This window comes from Thermothelomyces heterothallicus, assembly GCF_042370625.1.
Source record: "Thermothelomyces heterothallicus CBS 202.75 unplaced genomic scaffold P884_scaffold_17, whole genome shotgun sequence".
NCBI classification, from domain to species: Eukaryota; Fungi; Ascomycota; class Sordariomycetes; order Sordariales; family Chaetomiaceae; genus Thermothelomyces; species Thermothelomyces heterothallicus.
Window position 1 is genome coordinate 291,897 of NW_027192578.1, and position 20,369 is coordinate 312,265.

The 20,369-nt window shown below is 50.6% G+C and overlaps 4 protein-coding genes across 4 annotated transcripts; 3 read left to right on the plus strand and 1 right to left on the minus strand.

The window, feature by feature from the left end:
* Nucleotides 1–399: 399 nt before the first annotated feature.
* On the plus strand, nucleotides 400–2,075 carry P884DRAFT_278774 (uncharacterized protein; the record flags this gene model as incomplete). Its single annotated transcript, XM_069443227.1, has 3 exons — nucleotides 400–637; nucleotides 735–1,229; nucleotides 1,330–2,075. The coding sequence occupies 3 exons, from the start codon at nucleotides 400–402 to the stop codon at nucleotides 2,073–2,075; spliced, it is 1,479 nt and encodes a 492-aa protein (XP_069296134.1).
* Nucleotides 2,076–3,000: 925 nt separating this feature from the next.
* P884DRAFT_204294 (PPPDE putative peptidase domain-containing protein) lies at nucleotides 3,001–3,768 on the minus strand (the record flags this gene model as incomplete). Its single annotated transcript, XM_069438567.1, has 1 exon — nucleotides 3,001–3,768. One exon carries the CDS (start codon nucleotides 3,766–3,768, stop codon nucleotides 3,001–3,003), a length of 768 nt encoding a protein of 255 aa, XP_069296135.1.
* Nucleotides 3,769–4,350: 582 nt separating this feature from the next.
* P884DRAFT_226741 (P-loop containing nucleoside triphosphate hydrolase protein) lies at nucleotides 4,351–6,572 on the plus strand. Its single transcript, XM_069439662.1, has 4 exons — nucleotides 4,351–4,747; nucleotides 4,807–4,878; nucleotides 4,936–5,421; nucleotides 5,646–6,572. Exons 1-4 carry the CDS (start codon nucleotides 4,673–4,675, stop codon nucleotides 6,195–6,197), a joined length of 1,185 nt encoding a protein of 394 aa, XP_069296136.1. The 5' UTR covers nucleotides 4,351–4,672; the 3' UTR covers nucleotides 6,198–6,572.
* Nucleotides 6,573–6,949: 377 nt separating this feature from the next.
* Nucleotides 6,950–11,641, plus strand: P884DRAFT_246294 (uncharacterized protein). Its single transcript, XM_069440459.1, has 3 exons — nucleotides 6,950–7,584; nucleotides 7,644–10,574; nucleotides 10,645–11,641. Exons 1-3 carry the CDS (start codon nucleotides 7,251–7,253, stop codon nucleotides 11,328–11,330), a joined length of 3,951 nt encoding a protein of 1,316 aa, XP_069296137.1. The 5' UTR covers nucleotides 6,950–7,250; the 3' UTR covers nucleotides 11,331–11,641.
* Nucleotides 11,642–20,369: the final 8,728 nt, after the last annotated feature.

Genomic DNA, 20,369 nt, shown 5'->3' on the forward strand with positions numbered 1-20,369 from the left:
GCAGTCAACTGCTTTACGGGGTGCAACACCAGGCTGCACATTTCACACACTCTCTGAGGTGCGGGACGGTGTACGGATTCCCGGAAGAAGCAAAGTTTCAGTGCCAAGCTTTGAGCAAGGTTGCCTATCAGAACAAGAACCTGAGCGTTCATTTGGAAAAGCTCAGGAAGGTGGGGCGATGCATTGCCTATACTAGTATTCGGCTTCTGTGACTCGGCGAGTAAACAAGCTCGAAACCAAAGTAGGTTTATTCTTCGAGCCCGTAGTTCCAACCCCTTTGTCGGCCGACCAGTGCATTGTTAAGAAGCAGTGATCTATAAATCTGATCACCTAGAATGGTCGCCGTCTGTTCTCTTTGTCCGGATTTAGGATACCACTGTATTACTCCGTACCTAGAACATGATGCTCTCGGCCGTGGCCGCCATAGTGACCATCGCTGTTCTCGCGGTCGCATGGCTGCTCCACATCAATGCGGCCATGCAAGGTGTACCCGAGGGCGCGCGCAGAGCCTCGCCACACCGCTGGACCAAACAGCAGCTCCAGGACACCTACGAGCGGGTGAAACAGAAGCCAATTGATTTCACCAAACTTTTACCGCCACGTCTGGGAAGGCGCTATGTCGTGGTTGGCGGATCGGGTAAGCCACGCTCTTCTCATCAGGCCAATCCGCGTGCACCAGTGTGCTACCGGTCAGACAACCAGGGTTCGGGTTTTGTGCTGATCCCACTTCCCAGGCCTCGTGGGAGGAGACATTGTCTTGCAGCTTCTGCAGCGCGGCGAGTCTCCCGAGAGCATTCGCATAGTCGACTTCGCGCCCATCAATCGGCGGGACATGCTCGAGGCGGCCGCGCGCTGTGACTTTGTGAAAGCCGACATCGCCTCACGCTCGTCCGTCGAGACCGCCTTCTCCAAGCCGTGGCCAGGATCCGTTGCCAAGCTGCCCTTGACTGTCTTTCACACGGCGGCTGTTGTTCGGCCGCAGGAACGTAGCCTGCTGCTCTACCACCGCATCAGCCGCGTGAACCGGGATGGCGCCGTGAATGTCCTCGAGACCGCCCGGGCAGCCGGCGCCGACGTCTTCATCGCCACCTCGTCCGCCTCCGTCAGCATCGTTCCCCCTAGCTTCTGGATCTGGCCCTGGCAGCGCTCTCCTACCAACTATTTCCAGGTGGCCAACGAGAAGGATTTTGACGCTCCTCTGCGCCCGCACCACCTCTTCTTCTCCAACTGTACGTTTGTTTGTTTTTTTAAATTTTTAATTTTTTATATTTTTATTCCCCAACCTTTGCCACTTGTTAACGTCGCGACAGCGGCTAACCCAACTGCTAGATGCCTTCTCCAAAGCCGAGGCCGAGCGCGCCGTATGCACCGCCAACCGGGACGGCTTCCGCACGGGCACTCTACGTCCGGGCCAGCCGATCTACGGCCAAAAGACGGACCCCGTCCTCGGGATAATACTCCGCACGGTTGACAATCACACCTGGATCCCCCACGTCGTGCAGAACTTTGTCAACTCGCGCAACGTGGCCCTCGCCCATCTCCAGTTCGAAGCCGCCCTCGCCCCCAAGGGCGACAACGGCGAACCCATGCCCGCCTGTGCCGGCCGCACCTTCAACGTGACGGACCCCGGCCCGCCCATCGCCTATACCGACCTGTACTACGCGGCCGAACAGCTCTCCGTCACGCCCACCCGTACGCTGCCCCGGCAGCCGCTGGCTTTGCTGCTCGTCGCCTACGTCGTCGAGGCTTGGTATCTCCTGCTCGCGCGTTTGCCCTTCCTGACAACGCTCTTTGGCCTGCGCGAGCCCTCCGGCCCGATTCACATGCTCCAGCCGGCCGTCTTCAACGTGTCGATCCACACGATCGTAGACGATAGTGCGGCACGGAAGAGCGTGGCCGAGGGTGGCATCGGGTATCAGGGCGGTTGCACGACGATTGAGGGCCTCTGCCAGCAGCTCCTCGAGTGGAATCGGGAGCATGAGGGGACTGGTGGGGGGACTGGTGGGGAGAATGGGGAAGTGCCTGACGGGAAGATGGCGAACGCTGCATCGACCGCGCGAGGTGTCACGGCCTGAGCATGAGATATCCTATCGGCACTGTGTCAGTCACTTCTGCTATCCTTTCCTTTGGCACCATCAAGATGGCTTTGGGTGTGTTTACCTGGCTAGATGGATAAGCACCAAATGTCACGCATTGAACCTGGGTAGAATAAGGTGTGAGCCGAAGAGTCTCACCATAGTTTCCGCTGACCTGTCCAGTCTGGCTTAAATCACCACCTACATAGCCCAGGATAGTAGAACATCAAGGAGCTACTATGCCCTGAAAGTCATCGATGGCACTCGGAGAGCTTGCGAGGATGCAATTGCCAGGACGATTGAACAAATAGGACGTGCTCAAATGTTGCGATCAAAAGACGAACATGGCGTTTCAATCTCGATTCCCGGCTGCTGAAGGTATTCGCACAACAGTAAATGCTTGGTATGAGGTAACTTGAGGCCCCACTGGCTTCTCTCAGCCTGCAAGACACCAATCCTTTGCTGTTGATGACTCCCACGCGGTTAAGGAAATAGAAGGTTATTCTGACTTGCAGGAGGTTGCAGAAGATCGGCGGCGCAGCCCTGACCCTAAGAGCTCTTCGGTTGTATGTACAAGTTCCCCTGAAACCATACAGTTCATGTTCGCATCTCCAGACATACTGTTTCCGGAGCGAGGGGACACGAAGGCTTGGGTTGAAATCCGAGAGCCTCGGCCACCCTGAAATCACGATAAGTTCATTTCCCTTTAAGACCTGATCATCCGCGAGAACCATACGCCGTGGTACGACCCGGAAGAAAAGAACGGCGGCAGGAATAGTCACCCAGCCTGCCATGGTATCAGGTGTCATTCAAGACCAGAAAACCAAACCCAACCCAACCCAACCGAACCCCCCCCCCTTTTTTTTCCCCAAAACTCCAATCCAAATCCGAAACAAACGCCAAACCCAGCAAGCCAAACAAAACCTCATTCAGTCGGAGCCCTCTCCGCAGGAGGGAGCACACGACCTGCCGAGTCTCGCAGCGGCGCCTTGCCCTTCCCCTTGCCGCTCCCACCGCGCCGGCGCTCTTCCTCGCTGTCCCATTCCGAGTCGGCATCCCGTCCGTGGTGCCCGACCAGGCGAGGCTGATCGGCAGACGACCTCAGCATCCTCGCCCGCTCGCTCTCATATTCGCCCTCGTCGTCGTTCTCCTCGTTCAGCAGCGCGCCGTCGGCCGTCTCGAAATCCGGCACCTCGATCCACTCCTTCGGCACCACGCACGGCAGCGCCACGCCGATGCTCGCGGCGCGGTTCAGGAACCTCGGCGCCGGCTCGCCCGTCAGGCGCTCGCACAGGAAGGAGGTGAAGTGGTTGCAGTTGCGCGTGAGCAGGTTGTAGCTCGTCCCCAGGAACTCCTCGGACGCCTCGCGGATGATGGCGTCGATCTCGTTCTGCGGCGCCAGCGTGAAGCCGTGCAGGTACTCGCACCGGAACGTGCCGCCCGGCGGGCACGTCCGCGGCTTCGTCCAGTACACGCCCGTCAGGCCGCGCCGGTCGTGCCCGCCGTAGGCGTACTCCTTGCCGTTGATCACGACGCCCGAGTGGAGCAGCGAGGTGCCCATGTGCCAGAGAATCGTGCTGATCCGGCCCGGCGGTAGGAGGTCGTAGATGTTGATGAGGATCTCGGTCTTTTGGAGGGAGAGGGTCGACCGGTGGGAGCGAGATGACTTCTTCTGGTGTTTTCGCGTCGGCATGGTGTGCTGCTGCTTGGGAGGGGGGGGGGGGGGCGCCAACGTAAGATTGGAAGGGAGGTTTCTTCGCGCGGTTGAGTCGGAGGAGTGCGGACGCGGACAAGGGTCTGATGGGAAGATTGCCGATCGGCTTCGCCTCTAAGAGTAGCACGCGGAGGGGCCTTGGTAATTACAGAAGAAGCAGCTCTCTCTGATCGCCCCGAAAGTTCCACACCCTTACTTATCCCGTGGCGAAGTGGTAAGGATGGAGGATATCACACTGAGGATTAGGTATCTTTGAACCGCATGGGTATGCAGGCTTCCAGCGCCATGAATTCTTTTGAGACGATGCTCCGGGCTGATATGTCGAAGAAAGTACTATGCAATTGCTCGGATCAAAAAGGTCGGCGAAGCATAGACCTGGTCGACTCGATAAAGGCGAAAGCGGAATCGGGAAGCGGCAGGCTGAAAGATCCCCACAAAGGTCTCTGTGGGCGCTCACGAAAGGCAAGGCCCCTGTCCAAGCTGGCTCGAGCTCCTCCCATTTCCGGCCGCCCCACCAGTCTCGTACTTTGTCACCCCGCCATACCGCAAGCTCGACCAAAATTTTCACCCGCAATCTCATCAATCCTGCAAGCACTGGCCGAATCCTCGCGATACCCGGCAGCCGTGTTAATCGCCAGCACCAGGCGCTCAAACGATTGCTAGACATTTACTTGTCTGAGCAACCAGTCCGCAGCGCAGCTCGTGGCAGAACGCCCACGAGCGCGTCACCGTGACGACCCCAATTCGATCCGTTCTTCTCTTCGCTTCTCCCTTGCCCCTCCTTCGAACCCCCGCAGCTAGCTCTGCGTTTTCTAACAAGCCGCTGCTTGATTGCACGCTCGTCTACATCTCCACTCGCCACTATAGCAAAAGAAGATCCAAAATGCCCCCCAAGAAGGCCGTCACCGAGGAGAAGGTCCTCCTGGGTCGTCCAGGAAATAACCTGAAGAGCGGCATCGTGGGTTGCCTCGTTCGACGCCACCGCCTCGCCCTGGCTGACTTGTCTCGGACGAACAGGTTGGGTTAGCAAACGTCGGCAAGTCCACGCTTTTCCAGGCCATCACCAAGTGCAACCTGGGCAACCCTGCCGTATGCTTGAGCCCTGCGACCACTTGCAAGAGCCGCCGTCGCTGATGCCGCCGCTAGAACTTCCCTTATGCCACCATTGACCCCGAGGAGGCTCGCGTTATTGTCCCCGACGAGCGCTATGACTGGCTGTGCCAGAAGTATCAGCCCAAGTCGCGGGTACCTGCCAACCTCACGGTCTACGATATCGCCGGTTTGACCCGTGGCGCCTCAACAGGAGCCGGTCTCGGCAATGCCTTCTTGTCTCACATTCGCGCCGTCGATGCCATCTTCCAGGTCGTGAGGTGCTTCGATGACGCCGAGATTATCCACGTCGAGGGTGACGTCAACCCGATTCGCGATCTTGACATTATCAGTGAGGAGCTGCGCTTGAAGGACATCGAGTTTGTCGAGAAGGCGCTCGAAGTTCAGAAGAGGAAGACGCGCCAAGGCGGTCAGTCCCTTCAGATGAAACAGTGGAGGGAAGAAGAGGCGACGATTGAGAAGGTCCTCGCCTGGCTCAAGGACGGCAAGGACGTCCGTAAGGGCAACTGGACTCCCAAAGAGGTAGGCCACCTTGGTTTCTTTTTTTTTTTTTTCCTTCTTTCTCTCTCTGCCCCTTCGTGATGATAAAGGGCCAATGGCCCGATCCAATAACCCAGCTCGTCGAATGCCTCCTCAACAACGCAGAGTGCATACTGAGATAAAAAACCCATTCTGACAACTCCGATTCCACATTCTCATTCTACCACAAACACATTATGGCGGCGTAGATACTGATCCTTCCTCAGGTCGAGACCATCAACCCCCTCTTTCTCCTGACGGCTAAGCCGTGCGTCTATCTCGTCAACCTGTCCGAGAGAGACTACATCCGGAAGAAGAACAAGCATCTTCCCAGCATTGTCGAATGGGTCAAGCAGCACGCTGAAGGGGACCCGATTATCCCGATCTCGGTATCGTTCGAAGAGCGGCTGACGAGGTTTGGAAGTGAGGAGGAGGTCAAGGAGGAGTGCAAGCGGGTTGGGGCAGAGTCAGCGTTGCCCAAGGTCATTGTTCAGATGCGCAAGGCGCTCAACCTGATCAGCTTTTTCACCGTCGGTCCTGACGAAGTCCGTCAATGGACCATTCGGACTGGTACCAAGGCGCCGCAAGCAGCTGGTGTCATCCACAGCGATTTCGAGAAGACATTCATCCAGGCCATCGTGTACAACTACAAGATCCTCAAGGAGCTTGGCGACGAGTCCGAGGTCAGGGCGAAGGGCAAGGTCATGACCAAGGGCAAGGACTACGTTGTTGAGGACGGCGATATCTTGCTGATCAAGGCCGGCGCCGCCAAGGCATGAGGCTAAGCCATCGAATGACACAAAGTTCATGGACCGAGGCACCTATTCTTGTGGGTATGGCCTTGATGTGAAGGAGCGGTGATTGCTAGCTCAGGGGGAGGCTGTCATGCTGCCAAATCGCTGCTCCACAGATCTGCTGATAACGATGCCGGGTTAGGATGTCCTGGAGTTGTGGCGGGATTAAGCAGTGGCATGAGACCACAGGCTTGACCTGTCCTTCCCGCTCTCTGTGCGTCTCGTAGATTAAGTTGCCATCGCAATCACGCTGCTACGGCATTATAGCCAACAGTAAATGTCCCTTCTATCATAGTGCAGCGCAGCTGAGAGGGGCACCGCAGCACCTGATTAGAGGCACCTCCGTAAAAGTGAAGCAGCATCGCTGGACAAAGCGTGCATGCTTGTGCAGTATAACCAAGACTCTTCTCGGATTTACAGTCCCGGAACCTCTGGCAAAGATGAGAACAGGCAGACTTTAATTAATTAATAGTAGTGGTATAGTTATCTGGTCTTCCAAGACTTGCGCAGATGTTCCTCTCACTGCTTATTGATCTTGGCGGGAGATCAGCCTCGGCCAACCTTCTTTGGTTCAGGTCAGGTAACTGGTCTGGCCAGCACAGTGCACCTCGATGCAGCGAATGGATGGTCTCCACTAGTTAGTTCACAGCAACATCCCTGTCTCGCGTCACTCGCTCTCGGTGCTTGTCGCACATGTTCGCCCACTCGTGGTCTTCTTGTCATCGGCACGGTTGGAAAACGACAGCAAACTGCCACGGTTTTCCAAACAGCCCGTCCCGACTGACGCGTCCGCCGTCGATTTCCCGATACCATCTTCTTGATTGACTTTCCCCCGCAGTGCGCTCCCTCAACCCGCATTCGAGAGCAGCCAGGACTTTCATCAAACATCCATCGACACGGCATCGAACATACGAACGTTCATCTTGGGCCCCGGCAAAGAGCCCGCTGTATGGTTCTGCACCCGTGGAACTGCCCAATGGTGGCCACGACCATAGCGACGCCCTCACACTCAGCGCGGTCGCGAAACCAGTCGAATGAATGCAACCCCTAAACCCATTCCTGAGCGCCTTCTCCAAGAGCCCCATCCTCGCCCAGTGCCTGCCGCCTCAGCAGCACATCCTCCTCGTCCCGACCGCCGATGTCCTACTCAACGCCCGCGACACCGAAACGGGCGCGCCACTGGTGGCCTCCATAGCCTCGGATGAATTCCTGGGAAGCCATGTGCTGCGCATCCCCTTACCGAAATCACAGGGGGCCGGCGGGAAGGATGCGGCGCAGAACCTTCGCGAGATGCGCGGAAAGCCCAAGGTGTACGGCACATTTAATGGAAGGAGTCTGGTCATCAAGGATCAATCCGTCTTCACCAACAAGGGTAATACTTTCTTTTCCCCCCTCCCCCACCTGAGCAAGTATGCTGACGCTCTCGTCAAGGCTTCAAGTCGCTGACTCAAGCCAACCTGCTCCACGATGCCATCTGGTACCCTGACACGCTCGACCCCCGCCCATTTCTAATATACTACATCTCGCGCCCTCTGGTCGGCTCATGGGAAGAGGTTAAGATCACACCGGCTGTGTTACCCCCTACGTCTGATGGCGATGAACGTCCGTCGAAAGGGACACCGCCAGAGGCTCGAAATCAGCCCTCGGGCTCGCCGCAGAAGAAGAAGGACATCAAGACCTTCCATGAGCTACTCATCCATTTTCCGGCCATTGCCAAGCAGATGCAGGCCGGGCTAGAGAAGCTGTTCCGTGAGTTCACCCTCGTGTTCGAGCGACCGTTACCCCCACCGCCATCTGCTAGTGAGATACCGGATCCGGAGCCAGATGGGCCCATCTCCACCGCGGTGAAGAGGGCGAGGACAAACAGCGATGCCAGTCAAGGCGCCGTTCCCGGGGTTACCGGGTCTCATGTGTCCGGAACTTCTGTGGATGACGAGACGACCATTCGGACCGCCATGGAAACCGCCGTCACGGCTGCTATCGACCTGTTTCAGAGCGTCGACAGGCAGCAGCTTTCTCTCTTGGGCGCCACCACGGATTTGACGGGACCCCTCGTCGAACGACTCATCGAGCGCTACATAGCCGAGAACGTGCATCATTTGGTGTTTCCACGCCTTGCCGCACTCCGAAGGTCGGAGGATTTGGAGTTGGAAGCCAAGATCAGGCAGATGGACTGTATCGATATCTCACAGCTGGGCGTCGTCATTGACGGGAGCAGCCGTGCCAAGCGCGACGTCGTCAACAGGCTGGGCAGGGCTGTCGAGGAGTTCCGGAAGATGCCAAACGCCAGCTGTCCGCAGGAGATGATGAAGATCTTACTTGCGACGACTAGGGCGGCAACCCAACTTTCGGATGTGCCACATCCAGGGCCAGCGTCAGCCTCAGCGTCTGAGAAACCGGTCATGACAATCAACGCGGACACGCTGGTGTCCCTGTTGCTCTATGTCGTGATCAAAGCACAGATTAAGCATCTCCAGGCGAGGCTCACTTACATGCGGAACTTTGTCTTCGTCGACGACGTCGAGAGCGGCGAGATGGGCTATGCTCTCAGCACGTTCGAGGCGGTCCTGTCATATCTTGACCGAGATTCTGGGGGCTTGCGAAGAGCAAGCCGACGCAATCGAGCTCTGTGGGACGCTGTGTCGAAGGGTGACCTGCCCGAACTCCGCAAGATCATGGAGCCGGACGAGGATGCCATCGAGGATGATGACGGCACGTTCGGATCATCCCACTCACGACGACAATCTTCGAGCGGCTGGAGCTTCACGAACGGAATCTCTCGGAGGTCTTCGTCGAGCTTCGCCACCGCAGAGAGTCTCTCGCGAGGTTCCGGTCTGAGCCACGTGTTCCCGTTCCAAAATGGAACGGACACGAAAGAGACCGAGCCCCCCAAGCCGCCCCCCAAGAGGACCAAGAAGGTTGCGATGGACACGAGGAGCATGTCCAGCGGGTCCGAAATCTCGTTTCGGTCTGTGCCTATGAGTATCGGCACGATGAGCGGGATCGAGGGAGATACGTCCATCGAGCGGCTTGCCCAGACCCGAGACGCCTTTGGAGAGTCGGTTCCAATGATGGCTATTCAGAACAGACAGCTGGGGGTTCTGAGATATCTGCTGTCATTGAGGCAACACTATCCTGCCGAGGTCATTCTCGACGACCAGAACAACGAGGGAACCACGGTGTTCAGCGCTGCCGTGCAGCTCGGTGACGAGGCTATCGCCAACACCGTCCTCGACTTCTTACTGGATGCCACGAGCGACGACCGCATCTCCCGGTACTTTGCCATTCAGGACACTTGGGGCAGGAGTGCTGCCCACTACCTGTTTCACGCCCCGTTTCTGATACAGCGGATTGGAAAGTTGCTGCCGTGGCGCCAAAAAGACAAGAACGGCCAGACGCCGTTATTTGCCCTATGCCGGTCGTACGATCACCCTAACTACGCCACCATGGTCAGCGAGGCGCTGGATGCGGCCACCAGAGCCCAAGGCGATGGGCAGCCGCTTCATCTGGACGACCACGTGGATATCAAGGGGAATACGCTGTTGCACATCGTCAACGACGCTCAATTGGCCCTGAGGATCCTCCAAAAGTGCGATGTCGACGTCAACGCAACGAACGAAAAACAGTTCACCCCCTTGATGCTGGCCAGCAAATACGGGCGCTTCGACATGGTCAGGACGCTGTTCGGCGACCCGCGCGTCGACATCGCCGCCCGGGAGCTGAGGGGACTGACGGCGGTCGAGCTGGCCAAAGACGACGAGGTGCGGAACAAGATTGACGACCTGACGCTGTTCTCGCAAATGCCAAGCATGGATTCCCGGACGACCGGCGTCGTCCGCGCCTACTTCGTCGAGGACGCTTCGGTCCGTTTCGTGGTCAAGTCGGGAGCGCCGGTGGACAAGCAGAGCTTCGCGATCACGACCTGCCGCCGCTCCCTGAGCGACTTTGAGCATCTGGCGAAGCTACTGCAGATGGAGAATCCGGCATCGTGGATCCCCTCGCTGGCGGACCTGCGGTCGCCGATCCAGATCCCCTCGAAACCGAGTCGCGCGGTGCTCAAGGATCTGCAGATCAAGATGGACTGGTTCTTGAGGGTACTACTGCAGCACCCAACGTTTGCCACGCACGAGATGTTGTGGGAGTTCTTCCTGGTGCCGGACCTGCAGCTAGACATGATGGCGGAACGCAGCAAGCTCAAGGCGGACGCGCTGATGGAGAAGGTGCACGACGAGTACGAGCCGGTAGAGGACCTGCGCGAGGTGTCGCAATTCATCGACCACGCGCGGGACATGGTCCGAAGCGTGCATTTCTCCACGAGGAGCGTGGCGCGGCGGGCGAATGTGGTCAACAATGTCGCCATCGGTGAGTCTCTCTCTTGGTTTCTATTCTGTTCGTACGTTTCGCTGACTGAGAGCCGACGTAAAAACAAAAGACCTTCATGAGGCCTCGGCCATCCTCTCCCGCACCCTGTCCACACTCACCTTTCTCCCATCGTCCCATGCCGCCGCCTTTGCTACCTACGTCCGCGCACTAACGCCGTCGCATTCGTCCCCCAGCGCCGGCTTCTTTTCCACCTTCCTCGCGCTCTACAACAACGTCGAGTCCGTCCTCAAGGCGCTTTCCCGGCCGCCGCAGACCATCTCGCGCATCCAGGCGGTCCGGCGCGATGCCGAGCGCGGCTACAACTCGCTGGCGCGCTCGTCGCGCTGGCCGCTGGGCCTGAGCCTCCCGGTGCTGGACGAGGCGCGGCAGCGGGTCAACGAGGAGCGCGAGGAGAAGGCGCGGCGCAGCGAGGGCGAGGCGGAGACGCTGTGCCGCGAGCTGCGGTACGCGCAGCAGACCGTCGCGGGGGAGCTGGCCGGCTGGAGGGAGATGCACGAGCGGCTGGGCCGGAGGGCGATTCGGGACCTGGCCAAGGGCATGGTGGTCGCCGAGAAGATGCGGTTGGAGGGCATGCTCAGGGCCTTGCGACTGGTTAGAGAAGGTGGTGCTACTCCTCCTCCTCCTCCTCCTCCTCCTCCTCCTCCTCCTCCTCCTCCCGGGGGAGCTGTCGGGGCTGCTTCTGCGCAGGAGCGGGGCTTCTTGTCATTTGTTTACGTCGATGATGCGGATGGTTAGACGGGACTGGGTCTGGTTGACTAGACGGAGAGAGCGTAGTCGTGTCGTACAATTCATGAGCCAGCTGGCTCCGTCGTTTGGCTGTGGTTGTGGAAAGCCATCACGACATGATTCCCTAGGGACCTTACATAGCACTAATGTTGTTGGCCGATGGTCCCGGCCCCTTTTCTCTGGTGTCTTGGAGACTCGACAAGCCCCTTGAGGTTCAGTGGCTCTCTCATTCAAAACCTCGACCTCTGTGCGAGACGCAGTGTTCTCAAGAGACCAGCGGCCCAGAGAAGGGTGGGATTCGCGTGCACCCTTGTTTTCGGCCAAGTCCTCTCTTGCGAAAAAAAAAAAAAAGAAAGAAATGTTGCCACCGGTGCCACCGGGACACGCGCCGTGGCATCGCGAAAGTTCACCGCCGGATTAAATGGACCGGGTTACCATGGACACCGCCGGCTGAATATGTACAGCAATGCCACCGAACTGCATTATATGCGGCTCACAACGCTAAAGGAGAACCGGGTTGTATTTTTCTTTTTTTTTTTTCTTCCCTCGTTTTAGCGTCGCTTCCATCTTCTTGCATGTCGAGTCGGTGAGAGGGAGGATGCATGCCTTCAATTTGGAGCCTGACGGAGATTCTCCTGGGCTTTTCTCCGAACAGGTTTTTTTTTTTTTTTTTTGGAGGGGTTGACTCGTTTGTTGGTGTCCTCATTGCTTGGTAGTAGTAGTTCTGATGTTGACGCAGTGCTCTTTTCGTTTCCCCCTCCCCCCCCCCCCCCCAAAAAAAAAAAAGACATCTAGATACATGAAACAACGCCAGAGACTTGTATAAGTCCAAACGCAAAGGTTAGGCGGGTCGAAAACATATGGTATCTCGTCGACCCGTACTATGCATACCCTTCGGTCTCTGTTCTCTCCGCGGGTGATACAGGAACGCCGACGTCACATCATCATCGGCACGGCAAAAGGAGAGATGGCGATCCTCCGATATGCCGAGCTGCGGCGGACGATAGATGAGTCATGTAAGAACTTGCAACATGCATCTGCACCACTCACCTGAAACGAAGCCAACGAGTTGGTGTGTGTGCGGTGTGAGCGTGTAAGCGTGCGTGTGGCTTTCCTGATTGGGAAGCTTGTAGATTGAAACGCCGAAACGGCGGGAAGTCGCGGGGAGGGATAACTACAGGGAAACAGATGGAAACAAACTGCCGGATGCGGGAATTTCTTCCCCTCACACTAGCGCACCGCCTCTTTGTAGGGAGTAGTAGCGTATGTACGTCCGTACGCTATCCCACCGCACCGGTTGCGGGTCGAGAAGAGCACTTCTGAGAGTTCATGCCCCGGGTGGAGGTCGGGAGGAGGAAGAGCGCTGATAGCCAATCGACGGGCCGAATCGCGAACCTGACAGGTGAGTGTCGGTGAGAGCCCGACTTTGCGCGGGCCGGATTGGCTGAGCGAGGGGCGCGACTTGCATCGCGACGGACAAGGGGTAACCGACGAATCGGGGAGGGGTGGTCCGAGACCAAGACGCGGGAGCACGTGGTCGCGTGTTTCGTGTTTCGTGACGCTTGGGGTCTCGGCTTTGTGGCATGGTTCCTGTCGCGCCACACACACACACATACACTCACCGGACACCGTCCATAGCCGCGTAGCCTCACCGAGGTTTCACCTGGGTCTGGATTTGCGCGGACCATTCAACGTATAAGCGCCCGGCGAGCGGAAATGAGGCTGTGCAAATAGCGCTGACGCGGACGGCTGGGAAAGAGGGCCATCACGAAAGCAGCCACGGAACGTCCGGGTCACGGCGTTTAGCAGCCGCCTAGGTCTCAAGGTGAGAACATCGGATGGCGGCTGCCCATTCGACTGTTAGGGGGTGGCTGGATTTTGCTAAGCTGATCCCTCTAAACACACAGTTCTTAGGTGACCTGACCAAACCCCTTGTACTTGAGCTGACCAAACCCCCTATTAAGCGAGCTCGCTTAAGCTGACCTGACCAATATTCTAAAAAATAGAGAATTAATTCTAAATCAATTCTAAATTAATTTTATTATAGGTTATATAATCTTACCTAATATATAATTTACTTAGTTTTTAAAGCTTTATTTTAGAACTAATTCTAATTACTTCTTAAATTAATTCTAAACTAATTCTAAACTAATTCTAAATTAGCTTTAAACTGTAATATGCTAGCCTTATAGCAACTATAGATAAGCGTACAATGTTTTATTTAACTACCTTAGGGAAAGAAAGAGGAGAAAGTAAATACAGGGCCCGAAAAGGGGTCCCGCTCCTTATATAGGGGGTGTATACATGTTCCGGTTAGGTCCTGTGTAGGGCCCGGTCTTTGTTTTGGCGCTATATAGGTCCCGGCCTTTGTTCGAGTTTAAAGTAAGGCCTAGTCTTTGTTTAGGGCTGGTGCGTACCCCCCTAGCCCTACTCTACGAGCACGTATAAATTTCTACTCTTACTCCCTCTAACTCTGACTTCTTCTCTTTTCGTAACCTACCGATTCTCCCCCTGCCTCTGCCCGCCTATATACTATCCCGCTGCCTATACCTATACCGTATCCTTAAGATTTTTTTTTTTTTTTTAATTAGAATGTCCGCTATAGTCAGCTCGCTTGGTAGTAATGGTAGTAGCTACCGTCCTAGTAGCGATAAGAATAAAGATTATAGTATAAGTTTTCCCTCTGTTTTTCTAACTATGGTCGTGATATACGTGTCCTAGGTACCTACTAACTACCTACTTTTAGCGTAAGAACTAGAACATTTCCCTTAGCAGGTTCGCTATCGAGGGCGACTCCTCTGATAAGGAGTTCGAGCTCTAGCCTAAGAAGTTATAGTATTATCTTAATTATGTTTACTATATTCTAAGCGGTAATAACGTTATATATATCCCCGGCCGTAGCGTATCCTATATAATGTATTGTTCTGCCTATAATCCTTGTGTTTAGGACCTATAATTATAGGCAAACAATCTGTATTTATATATAGGTATCTATAAGATTATACGCTATTATAATAAGGGTATAGCCCTAGAGACCCCCTCCTAGCTAAAGACCGTTAAATGTAGCGTGTATAAGGTAGTCCTTATACCTACGTTCGTTACCTTAGTACGTTCCTTTACTACTATTATAGAGGCCGTATAGGCTAACTGCTCCCCTACCTGGCTTGCCTTCTCCCCTGCCTAGGCTACCCCCTCCTATTGCTATAGTGATAACCATACCCTAGTCGCCCTCCCCTATACTCCCTCCCGCCGTGGTAACACTATCCTAGCCGCCTCTGACCCTACCCCTGCCTTACAAGCTACTAGGCAACTTATATGCCATGCTATCGTATAGAATGATATTATACTACGCTAGATATAGTATGTAAACGAAAATATGTCGACTCTGGTTAATACTAACGCTACCCTTATAGCCTATATCTTAGGTACGCCTTCGCCTACCTCCCGGGCCTGTTAAGCTGCCGCTACGCGCCCTGCGCCTGTCCCTATCGACTTCGGCCGCGCCCGCTCCCGCCGCTCTAGCTCCCCAGCCGAGCGCGCGTCGCGCCCGGTCTGTAACCGCGAGGAGCCCGCTCTCTAGGCTCCTAAAGACTTTATAAAGGAGGAGGAGGAGATTAAGTATTTAGAGGAGGATAAGGAGTAAGTATATAGTATAAGGTTCTTATAGTTGCTTATTTATATAATTAGTTTACTAGCGTGTTTGTAACGCGTTCGCTGCCTACCTGTCCTAGGTTCGTCCGCCTAAGTGATATAATCAATTTGTTTGCTTTCGTGTTCCCTACCGCCTCCTCTTTGTACTCGGCCTATCATTTAAGTGTATATCCCTCTATTCCTTTTCGAAGGTATCAAGCGCTCTAGTATTTTCTAAGTTTTCTAGTAGCTCCTAAGTTAGGGTATTATATCCCTTCTATTTTACTAGTATATCATGACGTCTTCCTCTCCCCCTTATATTCCTAGTTATAAGGATAGCCTCTACCTCGAATTCTTCTTATAGTAACCTATCCTACGAGAGTTTTAATACTAGGCTAGGGTAGGTATCTAATATATATTATAATAGGAGTAGGTCGGATATAGTACGTTTAACTAGGTTAATATAGAAGGTAAGGTATAGGCCCTAGGGAATATCTAAAGTGATAATTAATAGTATTAGTACTACTACTACCCTATATTTAGCGTTGACCTAGTTAAGTTTCTAACTTAGGCGGTTAGTTTTAATATTATATAGGGATAGTTATACTTTGTCCCCTACCTTAAACCTTTTAGCTAGACATCGAGATCGATTAGCGTTTTCTTACTAGCGCTACTATATATATACGATAGTAGCCTAGGTCTACTCTATACCTTCTTTTAGGTAGCGTAGGAAGTTAATAGCCTTCCCTTATAGGGTTAAAGTAGGAGTATCTAGGAGGTTGGCAAACTAGATAGGACTTATATTATAGCTATAGAGGAGGTAATTTACGCTCGTTCTAGTTACTATTAAGTCTTGGTTATTAATTGCAAGCTAGTACGCTAGAAGATATTTAGGCTAATCGTACTAGGCAAAGGAAACGATAATCTATAAGATAGTCTATACCTCCTGGTTTATACGTTCTATACCTCTGTCTGTCTAGGGGTAATAGGCTATTAATAGTAACTATTCGATCCTAATGATCTTATAGAGAGAAGTCTAGAATTAGCTAAGCTAGTCTAAGCTATAGTTAGTAATAATCTATATCGGAAACCTATAGAACCGTTACTATATATCCTAGAACCGAAGCATATACGCTTCGGCCCCTATTAAAGATATAGCCTTAAGCTAGATGTATTTCGACAGCCGATCGGTAATCACTATAAGGTAACGGGGTAAGTTCTTGTCTTACGCTAGGAGGTTGACTATAAAGTCGATAGAAATCTATTTCTAGAAGTAGTTAGTAATAGGTAGGGGTTAGAGGAGTCCTTATTATAGTTATTATAATACCTTAGCCCTCTAGCATATATAATAGTTCCTTGTAAACTGCTTCGCATCGGAAGATATAAGATCCTAATAATAGTCCTATTAGAGTATCTTAAATAACCTATTCCTCCCTAGGTAACCTAATATAGGAAAGTTATAAACTCGTTAAAGGATAGTAGTAATAAAGGGTTCCTATATAGGGAGCTAAAGTCTCCCCTAAAACTAAAGAGCACCTTATATACTTAGAGAATAGTCTATAATCTAGGTTTACGCTATATTTACCTCTTTAGGGAACTTCTAGGCCTTATCTTAGACAGCCTAAAGTTAGTATATATAGTATTTGTCCTTAAGAACTCCCTTGTCCTAGAGGGACGTAAGCAAACTATTTATAAAAATGTTACTCCCCTTAGGTAGGTAAGATGTTTCTAATGACTCTAAGGTAGTAGAGGTGTCTAATTAGATAGTAGGAAGAAGTTATATAGTATATTATATCTCTTTAGGGAAGTCTTATTCGTAATAGGATAAGGCGTTAGGACGAGACGCCTATAATCTGGGACAGTATCGGAGCTCGAAGTTAAAGTAAGAGAGTATCTTAGCCTATCGAGCTTATCATTTGCTAATTAGATAGGGTTAGGTAAAATATTCGAGGTTCTTATAGTTAGTTAGGATTTAGAAAGGGGCCGTAACATTATAAAGCTCTACTAACCAAGCCTTTAAGTAGGAGATAATTACAAGTAATTCCTTATTATGGATCGTATAATTCCTTTTAGCTAGGGTTAACTTCGTAGAATGATAGGCTATAAGATATAGAACCTTATCTTCTCCCTATTAAGAAAGGTATCTACCAAGGGCTATCTTAGAACAGTCTACCTCGAGAACTATCTCCCTCTTAGGGTCTTATTATACTAGGATTGGCTCCGAGATAAAGGCTATCTTAAGGGCTTCGAAGGCCTCTTGCTCCTCCTTTCCCTACTAAAATAGGGTATTCTTACGGGTTAACCGTATTAGGGGCGCAATTATCTTAGAGAAGTTAGGGATAAAGTCGTAGTAGAAGTTAGCGAACCCTAAGAAACTCCGTACTCCTCGAACTTTCTATAGTACCTCCTAATCACGGATAGTAGTAAGCTTCTCGGGGTCGGGATAGACTTAGGCACCAGCCTTAATAATATAGCTAAGATATTTGACTTCTTTTATAGCAAATGTATACTTCTTAAGGTTAAGAGCTAACCTTACCGCTTATAGTCTCTAGAGAACTTCCCTAACTTATTTTATATAGTCCTTCCTATTACCTACTATATATACTAAGATATTATTAAGGTATACTATTATAAAGTCTCCGAGTATTAGGCTAAGGGTATTATTAATATATCGCTAGAAAGTTATAGGTATACCTACTAATCTAAAGGGGTAGACTAACCATTTAAAGAGTCTAAACCAGGTTCGAAATACTATTAAATACTTATCTCCCTTTACAATCCGGATATAGTAGAAGGCCGCCCTAACATCGAGCTTTATAAACTATTAAGCCCTAGCTAAGGAGTAGAGAGTCTCCTTAATTAGTAAAAGTAGGTATTGATCCTACTTTATAATCTTATTTAGGGCCTAGTAATCTATATAGAATCTCTATCCCCTATCTGCCTTCTTTACCAAAAGGATAGGAGTAGTAGCCAAAGAGGAACTCGCCCGAATCTATCCCTTATCTAATAGATTAACAACCTATTTCCTAACCTCTAATAGGTAATCTCGTGGTATATTATAGAGGGGTCCCTAAGGGAGTTTAGGAATCTTCCTATTAGGACCTTCTTTTAACTTGATATAGTGGTCGGCAGCGCTACGGTAAGGAGGTAGACCGCTAGCCTTCTCCTTGTTAAAAAGGTCGGTAAAGTCACGAAGCTCCTCTAGTAGAGTTGCCTCTAGTTCTAAGCGGCTGCTCCCCTTTTCTCTTATACCCCTGTCGAGTTTATGCCTTGATTCTAAGATAGTTATCATTTCCTAGATACTTATAACTAGGAAGGTATCGGAAGTCTTCCTTTTCTATACTCTCTAAACTAAGCCTGTAAAAACTATACCTATAATTTAGGAGATTCCTATCTTTTTAGTCTATAAGGAGACTTCCTAGATAAATAGTCCTAGCTATGCCCTGATCTCTAGGATGCCGATACTTATATCTAGTTTGACCTTCTAATGTTCTATCTATAGAAGGCCTAATATAATGTCCTATACTAGTCTAGAGACTATATAGAATATAGCCTAACTCTTCTATCTATTAATATCTATTATAATATAGACTATTTAAGTAATTTTCTAATTAGGATATACCCCTATTATAGTACTAAAGGTATAAGGGGTTAGTAAACTAATTTACTCGAGTCTAAGCTTTTAATATATCCTTTTACTAATAATGTTATAGCTAGAATATCTACTATCTACTTAAGCATTTATAAAGCTAATAGAGTTAAGGAAGACTAGAATAAGAAAAGGGGGTCTATCTATTCTCCTACTAATCTTTATAAACTCGCTTTCCTAGTAGTTATAGTCTTCTAGCCCCCTTATAAGACTTTGCTTAGGGGCTATTCTTTTCCTTATTCCCTATCTTCCTTGTTAGACTAGTTACTATCCTCTCTCTCTTCCTTAGCCTCTAGGGTATAAATATTAGCCCTTAGCTAGTTCTACTATACTAGTCTTCTAGTAGGAGTATATTTACACTTAGTAATAAAATAACCCTTCTATCTATACTAGATATACGCTCCAGCTGCCTATCGTACTATATATACCTCCTAGCTAACCTATTTTACCCTTAGGGCGTCTCCTCTACATCCCCTTAGCTAGTCCTTACTAGGACCCTTCTTCTATAGGTTGGTTTATACCGAGTTAATACCTATTATTAGTATATCCCTATCGATATCCTTCTCTCTTTATAGTTTAGAGGTTACCTATTATCTTTATATCTACTAGTATCTATTACCTAGATAGAGAGCCTTAAGGTCTATTATAATTTTATAGTATCTCTCTACTACTATTATATAGTTATCCTAGGGAATTCTCTATCTAATAGCTATATACTTAAGTCTTAGAGAGAGGTATTATTATAGTTTAATTAGGTATATCTTGTCATTCTAAAGGAGACCACTTACCTTTAAGAGTTTTACCTTAAACTAGATAATAAAGGTAGAGAATAGCTTATTATCTCTCTATTATAAGAACTCGAGCTCTAATAGGGCTACTATCTTCTTATAGGGGTCGGAAAAGACGCTCTTAAGGTATTAGAGAAACTAAGCCAGGTCGTATCTAATCTTCGGGCCTATAGATTTATAGTATACTATAACCTAGGTCTAAACCTATTATATTAGGTTTCCCCAGATAAAAACTTACTAGTTATAGTTAGAGCCGATAAAGTCTCTATCTACTACAAGGATATATTCTATTGTACTTTTTTATATTATAAAAAGTTCCTTCTTACCATCAAAAGGTTCTTTAGTTAGGAGGCGTTTCCTTTGAAGCTACTATCTCTCTAGGGACATCCTAACTAAGTCAAGGGTTAGTATAGGTTAAGTCCGGGACGCCTAGAAGGAGTCGATTATAGCGTTCTACTATGCTACCGCCGCTTAGAGGGAGCAGACGAGTTCTTGTAACTCTACTAGGCTCGAGGGTATATATATCCTAGATTCTGCCATAACTAAGTCGCTAGTCGTTTGCTTAGGAAGGTTACTATCAAACGGAAGGTAGTTAAAATGTAATATACTAGCCTTATAGTAACTGTAGATAAGTATATAATGTTTTATTTAACTACCTTAGGGAAAGAAAGAAGAGAAAGTAAATATAGGGCCCGAAAAGGGGTCCTGCTCCTTATATAGGGGGTGTATATATGTTCCGGTTAGGGCCCGGTTAGGTGCCAGGTTAGGGCCTAACCGGGTCCTGAGCGCGTGCCCTACGAACGCCCTATGAACGTGTGTAGGTCTGGTCTGAAACTGGGTATAGCCCGTTATCGATTAGCCTGGGTAGAGCCCGAGCCCTTGATATAAACTAGTTTTAAAATACTTATTAAAATTACTTTAAATATATTAATTTTAAAAGTAATAAAATCTAATAATTAATCTTTATAATTTTATTAAATC